The sequence below is a fragment of the Pinus tabuliformis genome, chromosome 8, assembly GCF_031772625.1.
Source record: "Pinus tabuliformis cultivar Carrire ecotype Pingquan chromosome 8, CPIR1, whole genome shotgun sequence".
Lineage (NCBI taxonomy): Eukaryota > Viridiplantae > Streptophyta > Pinopsida > Pinales > Pinaceae > Pinus > Pinus tabuliformis.
In genome coordinates this window covers 500015666-500023499 of record NC_142294.1, presented here as the reverse complement: position 1 = coordinate 500023499, position 7834 = coordinate 500015666, and the positions used below count along the sequence as shown (strand labels likewise).

Here is a 7834-nt window from a genome sequence, read left to right as displayed (position 1 = left end):
CAGCAGAGAAAAATTCTTTTAGTTCTTTTCATGTCCCTAAATGCCCCTTACACAGGTGAAGGCCTAATCTCTGAAAGCCTAAGGTGAAAGCCTAATCTATGAAAACAACCTTAATATTAGATTTCAGCCAAAGATACAGTTCTGATATATACCATACAATGACAAGAAGCACCTTTCACCAATGCAAATAACCCAGAACTAAATAATATTGCATTTCTAATTTATGAGCTGATATGCCAACCAGTCTTCAACCAGCAACTAATATACCATGCAATAATATGAAATAACACCATTCACTTATCACCTATTGACCGATTATCTGATTCAGATGCTTCAGTCACAGGCCCATTGTCCTCGGATCGTCCATATTTTTAGGGGGAGATAACTATGTCCACACTTTTTCTTTCGCCTCATTTTTTCTTATACTTTCTTCTGTAGTACTTATCATTAGTATCATTTGGTTCGTTTTTCTTGTTGTTATTCCAGAATTTGTCCCATCTTATTTTTATTAGATGTGGCATTTTGTTAAATTCTTCTAATCTTTTGTTCCATTATGGGAAACTGTTGATATTTTCTGCTTGCTGCTCTTCCATTTTCCTCAAAGACTATGTTGTTCTTCCAGCTTCCTCCAAGATTTTGCATATTTTTGCCAAAAAACTGCTTCCGGTGGTTCCATCTTTAATGATCATCCAAGCTGGCACGAGTTCTGCTTTTTTATCACTAAAATGTTATGAGGAGACACTGTAATGTTATGGGAAGACTTTTAGGGCCCAAGATTTTGCATATTTTTTCCAAAAAATTGCTCCGGTGGTTCCATCTTTAATTACCATCCAAGCTGGCACGATTTCTGCTTTCTTATCACTGAAATGTTATGGGGAGACACTGTAATGTTATGGGAAGATTTTTGCCCTAAATTTTAGTAGATCACTAAGGTTTTTTAATTTTTTACATTTTATATATATATTTTTTAAAACTTCCTTTCTGTTCAAATAATAAGATAGCAATTCTAGCATAAAGGTTGTCTGGTATTTCAATAGCGCAAACAGTCTTACAGTGCAGAACTAATCATTCAATAATCAAGCAGTAACAATGTAACCCATATCCACTATTCTGGTGAACCAATCCATTTCATAGCATTTCCAAATAATTCTAAACAAATCGTCAGCATGAAAATGCTAAAAAAATTACAGAGTTAGGGATCTTAGATATCATCATAGTTACAGAGACGCCTGCGACAATAAGGGGGCTTCAACCCAGGCCTGGATAACCTCCGGAGTTCTCTAAAGCGTTCTATGTCAAAAATTCATTTTCTTCATCAGTGTTCTCTGCGTGGCACCGAAGCGAATGCTGAAGAAGCTCTGGAATGAAGGATTTCTGGATGTGTTCAGGAAAAATACATATCCAGCCATGAAGTAAATTGATGTAAGAAAGAAGCAAATGGGCTCCATCACATCCCATGACACTTTCCAGAATGTCAACCTCATTAAACCCGCTGTCTGAAGTCCAAAAAACCCCAACCCCAACCGTAATTCTGTCATGGCATGACTCTGAGCTTTTTGATCAATCTCCTCCTTTTCTTTCTCCAGTCTCTCCAGCTCTTCCTTGTAAGGATGGCTCTTCGTTGCAAGGGGCGTAGGCATGATCTTCTCGAAAGCTCTTGCTATCTGAAACCACACCAAAGAAAAAAGAATATCAGTGAATCCACAACTAAAAATCCCAAATCAGTGAATCTTGAGCCCCAGAAATGCTAAAGAAGCTCTAATTTAGATATACCTTGTAAGGACAAAAATAGACAGTCTTTTTCAATACGAGAACATGGCCCGATTCGTCAAGTAGCTTCCCTATTCCTTTCGCTTCTTCCTCTGAAGTCCCCTCCAACGACTCCACGTAAACTCGCAGCAACTCGTCATATGAAATGCGGTCGTCGTGAATCCACTGTATTCTTTTTTTGGCATCCTCCAACCGGACGAATCTCAACAATCTCCTGCTGTCCTCCGCCGATATCTGCCCGGCAGGAGGGCGGGCGTTCAAATACTGCAACTGTTCCTGCCATTGGAAGAATAGTTGGGAAGGAGGGAAAAGGTGGGACTGAAACTGAGATTGGCTCACCTTCGTCTGTTCCTGCCTGTACAAGAAACGGGAAGGATGGCCACCAAAGGTGGTCTGCAGTTTAAAGGTCGAAACTCCGCGGAAACGAAGGGCATCAAGGGCATTGCGGAGGTATGCGCAGGTTCTGCGATTGGCAATAACCATGAATTCAAATCACAGTGACCACTCCATTCTGCCCGTGTCTCTTCCCCTTGCCATTGATCTAACGCTTGAAATTTGTGTAATCGTCTAACATCTAATCGTATGGTGCACAAAATGACACGTAATCAAGGAAGGGAGTTGATTCCAGAGGGAACGCCTTACGGCGTAAATATTAGAGTTTCCAAAATTTTGTAATAATATGTGTTGATTCCAGAGGGAACGCCTTACGGCGTAAATATTAGAGTTTCCAAAATTTTGTAACTACCTTAATATGTGACAATTTTATGACGACGTGTGATATCACATAAATCATAATATAAACCTGAAAATAGTGGAGAAAGTACAACACCAAACCACTATCAGTTTGTTTGGATAAGTACACATTGTAGTGGGATGTGTCCCACTACATCTAAATCGGAAGCATGATTTGTATTAGATAATCTTCTTACATTGCTATTGGTTTGGCATCTTTAGTGAAATACAAGTTTCACGATTCAACTTTTTCTCACATCTATCTTTGAATGTAAGCGCAACTCTAAACAATAATAATTTTAACATTCGCTGGTTCCCAAAGATGATAGAGTTCATGTAGAAATAGATGAGGTTTTCTCATGTATCACGCATTCGCAGCTGTTAGTGCGGTGTGTACTATAATTATATTGCCCCCGTTTATTGAAATTGTGGCCCCATTATTTTAATGAAAATTTACAAATTTAATAGCCGCAGAAAATTAGAAAGCTATGTAAATGATTTTATTTATTTATTTTTTTTATAGAATTTGGAGATAAAATTATTTCAATTTAAGGTGAGGAAGATGTGTTGAATTTTTAAAAGATTTTTAATTGATTTTTAGATTAATTTTTGGGAAATATGTTCATCTTAATGTTTTGTATTGATTTTATGAGATTGTTCCAATTTTAATATGTTTATATTCTATGGAAATTAATATTTTACAATAAGATGTGCAATTCTTTTTATTTTCTCAAGTTAAATTGGATTTGTGCCAAGTGACTTGCAACTCACCAATTTTCTATGAATTTGAGATTATTCAAATTCTAATAAACTCATATTCTAATTAGAGGGGAAAATTAATATATAAGAAAATTTTATTTAGCAAAATGGTCCATTTTACAATAAGATGTGTAATTCCTTTTTTCCTCAAGTTAAAATTGACTCATAAACTTTTTATACATAATTAGTAAAATAAATATGTACATTAATAAAATTATATTTCTGCAGCGGCTGCCACCAATTTCCTAGAGATTTGAGATTATTCCAATTCTAATATGTTTATATTCTAGGGAAATTAATGTATAAGCAAAATTTATCGAGCAAAATGGTATATTTTACAATAAGATGTGTAATTCTTTTTCTTTTCTCAAGTTAAATTAGATTCGTGTCAAGTGGCTGGCAGCTCACCAATTTTCTAAGAAATTGAAATTATTCAATTCTAATAAGTTCATATTCTAATTAGATAGGGAAATTAATATAAGCAAATTTTATTTAGTAAAATCATCCATTTTACAGTAAAATATGTAATTCTTTTTTTCCGTCCAATTAAAATTGACTCATAATCTTTTTATAAATAATTAATAAAATAAATATGTACATTAATAAAACATTCTTAGTATTACAATAATTATTTTTATTATATTTATGAATCTTTCAATAACCACATTAATATTTTTAATATAATTATATTAATAAATATATAAATAAATTCACCACTTCTAAGGAGAAAAAAACTACTCTATTCGGATAATTACATCACTTAAACTTAGTGTTCCATGAAAATTTCCCTTGATTTCAATCAAAATAAAAAAATAATTGGCCCAGAAGAATAGTGAAAACATCTACCATCAAACCGTTAGAGAACAGCCACGAAAAATTTAACTCACTGTAGCGCAGTAATTTTGTCAAATGGTGACAAGAAATTTGATAGTAAACTGCCAAAATCATGCTAAATGAAATCCACTTCTGAAATTTGGCCTGGGGATCCATTTCGGCATGACCCACATGCTGCAAAGTGCGCTTTCGGTATTACAAATTATGCAAACAACGTACACAGTGCTATCCCACTATGCCGTAGTGGACATAAATAATCTTTTAAGTGGCCAAATTTCTAAAGCCACTAAATGGACTCTATATAAGAAACTCTGCACTCAAAATACTTTCAAAGCAAATCGTCTCTCGAATATTCAGACAAGCTTCATAGAATTGCTGGTGCAGAATCTTTTTCTGATCAATTCGAATCGCTGTGATGCATTGCACTTGACAATAGTTTATATATAAGTTTAGGACCCCAAGTTCTATTGTATCAAGGATTGTCCTTCTGGTTTGTCAATGGCGGATCAAAAGTCCAGCGAGTGTAACATCAACATTGAAAGTAGCAGAGCAGAAAATTCTGAAAGTAATTTTGCTGAGGAGCCCAATATATTTACAAGATCAAACAAAATTCCAATCTGGAAGCTCGTTCTGAAGGATTTTTTTAGAAGAGTATGGAAGATGGGGAAAGACGATTGGCGAAAAGTTATACACGCGATCAAGGTTGGGCTTGCACTGTCAGTGGTATCTCTGTTCTATCTCATGGAGCCTTTATTTAATGGTGTGGGTAATAATGCCATCTGGGCTATCATGACCGTTGTGGTGGTTTTTGAGTTTACTGCAGGTAATTGCTAACACTTTTCGTTGATTATTCGATCAATTAGTTTAATCGATGCAAATCCTTGGATTAATACTATCGAACTTGAACAAACCTTTGTTCCGGTTCAGAATTACTGTTTTGTGTTTTTTCTTTTATACGTTAATGTAATTATAAATGCAGATGCGTCCATGTTTAGATCTTTTGGCTTTATAAAATTGGATTTAAAATGTCCTCATCTCAATAGGTTGAACAATTTTGTTAAAACCAAAGGTAATCGTAAGATATGACCTAATATTTTTGATTGGATATGCGTGCGAGTATAAGATTTCTTGTGAAATATCCTTGTGCAGGTGCCACTCTTATTAAGGGCTTGAATAGAGGAATCGGGACAGTGCTCGCAGGATCTCTTGGTATATTGGTTGGATGGGTAGCCCAAAGGGCCGGGACAGTAGGAGAACCCATTCTTATCGCTGCTTCGTGTTTCATTCTAGGTTTGATGATGTGCTGAACCTGTTTTTTGAATATTAAAAAATTGTATGATACACCTGTAAAAAGAAGTAACTTCCAAGAATATTTAGGAATTTACGGGGTGAGATTAAACTAATTATTATTTTAACAGGCATCTATCTAACATTGTTTTTTAAAATATATTTTTAAAATTTACAATAATATGAAAATAATAGAAATTTTGGTAACTCTGAAAATAATAAAAATTTTGATAAGATTAACAAAATTTTAAAGGTCTAAAATAAATTTGGGAGGGTGCAGAATCTATTTCCACCGCTTAAAAACTATTAAACTGATTTTTTAAATTCTTTAACCAGATTCCGTAAAAAAAAATCCTATTCAAACTGATTTTTTTAATTCTTTAACCAGATTCCGTAAAAAAAAAAAAAAATCCTCGTGATATCGGTAGGCATGGCCAAATTAAATTAAAAAAGCTTGGACATTTTACTTTAGATATCGTTCTTACCATAATTGTTTTTACAGGGGCATCTGCAACATACCTTCGGTTTTTCCCCAAAATAAAGCGCAAATACGATTACGGCGTTGTGATTTTTATCCTGACCTTCAATATGATAACAGTCTCCGGATACCGGGTTGACAACATATTTCGCATGGCTTACGAACGGCTTTCTACAATAGCGATTGGTTCCGCTATTTGCCTCGTTATAAGTTTATTCGTACTAATGGATTGTAGGTAAGCAATTTCAAGAATGAGGCCATGAAGAAATGAACACAGCTGAGCAGAGACTCGGATTGGAATCCTGCAACAAATTCATTCACTTGAGCAAAGGGCGCGGCAGCACAGACATAAAAATCGAGCTATCGTGAGATTTATATGGGTGAAGCAGCAGGGATGGTAGATCTTTGGGCATTTTGGTGTAGATCATGCACCGGTAGGTTTGCACAGGGCAAGGTAGCCGGTCTGCGTTAAGTATACAGTGCGGTATCTTTTTCGGGTGTCTGTTTGCTGCACCATGATTATAACAAGCCCATATCAGCTGCGAAACGAGCCGCTGAAACGAATGGCTCGCTGGCGGTGGGTCCGTCCTGCTTCTTCATTAACCTTTCAGTGTTCCAGATCAACGATCACACTTCATTCCATCGTCTAACATCATAAATCTACGGTCAACAATAAGACACAGCAGCACCTGGGGTAATTCATTTCAAATGGAAACGCCTTACGGCCTAATTAATCACAAAATAATATTTTACTATCAACTATAAATAACACCATCCTAGATCCATCTTAATTTTGGATCTGTTGAGTATCCAGAGGGATCAAATCTCATGCAAACCTCTTTTTTGAGTGCAAAAATTGAGGAAAAGTTTGCACCTCGAGAGATTTGATACCTCTCAATGCTTGATAGATCTGGAGTTAAGTGGATCTAGCATGGTTTCAGTCTTGTGCGGCCAAAGAAAATCTAATGAAGGCATGATTAATTTTATCAATAATATGTAAATTCATCTAATATTAATATAATAATTTTATATATGTTAAATATGTTTAAGATTAATCTCGTCATTTTAATTTTAAATTTGCTTAGTTACCTTTGTTGTGATGATAAACATTTTTAATAGCTTTAATGATGAAAAATGATGAAATAAAATTTTTGAATGTAAAGTGACAATGTGATAGTGTTGAATGATAGAAAATGTGAATAATAAGAATATACTCAATTACAAATAGTCTTCGTTGCGATTAATCTCAAACTATTTTCTTCTACTATTTTGAGCTATTGTAGTAAACATCATACCTTGTCTCTCTTTCTCTCCAATATTAATAGGTTGAATTAGTATAACACAAAAATCAATGTACAAATGCAATAATTTTTTGTGCTTACATAAAAACCAATGCATCTAGTGCAAGCAATAAAATAGGATTAGAGATAATCATCTACATTGAAATCAATGCATTTAGTGCAAACAATCAAATAGGATTAGAAATCATCTACATTGAAATCAATGCATCTAGTGCAAGTAGTGAAATATTATTAGAAATCAGCATCGACATTGAAATCAATGCATCTAGTGAAAGAAATCAAATAGGATTAGAAATCACCATCTACACTGGAATCAATGCATTTAGTGCAAGCAATCAAATACAATTAGAAATCATCTACATTGAACTCAATGCATCTAGTGCAGGCAATCAAATATCATTAGAAATAAACATCTACACTAAAATCAATGCATCTAGTGTAAATAATCAAATAGGATTAAAAATCACCATCTACAATGAAAATAATGCATCTGGTGCAAGAAATATTATTCCCTCTCTCCCCCCTCCATCTATATCTATATCTCCCTCCATCTATCATTCTTTATCTCTCTATCTCAACCACCAAGCATAAATGCTCTCTCACTCCATATCTATCAATCTCTTTGTCCCTCTCTCCCTCTCTCCATCTCTCTCTTCTTCCCTCTCTTCACTTT

General features: G+C 34.6%; 1 protein-coding gene and 1 pseudogene across 1 annotated transcript; one reads left to right on the top strand and one right to left on the bottom strand.

The window, feature by feature from the left end:
• Positions 1-1295: 1295 nt before the first annotated feature.
• LOC149236274 (calcium uniporter protein 5, mitochondrial-like) lies at positions 1296-2253 on the bottom strand. The gene is made up of 2 exons (XM_089368826.1): positions 1774-2253; positions 1296-1664 (listed from the first exon to the last, which is right to left on the bottom strand). The coding sequence occupies exons 1-2, from the start codon at positions 2251-2253 to the stop codon at positions 1296-1298; spliced, it is 849 nt and encodes a 282-aa protein (XP_089224952.1).
• A 2273-nt stretch (positions 2254-4526) lies between these two features.
• On the top strand, positions 4527-6099 carry LOC149236273 (aluminum-activated malate transporter 12 pseudogene; annotated as a pseudogene).
• The last annotated feature ends 1735 nt before the right edge of the window (positions 6100-7834 follow it).

Bases quoted from the DNA above. Each gene is read 5' to 3' on its own strand.
- LOC149236274 (XM_089368826.1), bottom strand. From the start codon at position 2,253: ATGGTTATTGCCAATCGCAGAACCTGCGCATACCTCCGCAATGCCCTT. The intron at 1,665-1,773 runs GTATATCTAAAT...GTGTGGTTTCAG, and splicing joins TCTATTTTTGTCCTTACAAG to ATAGCAAGAGCTTTCGAGAA.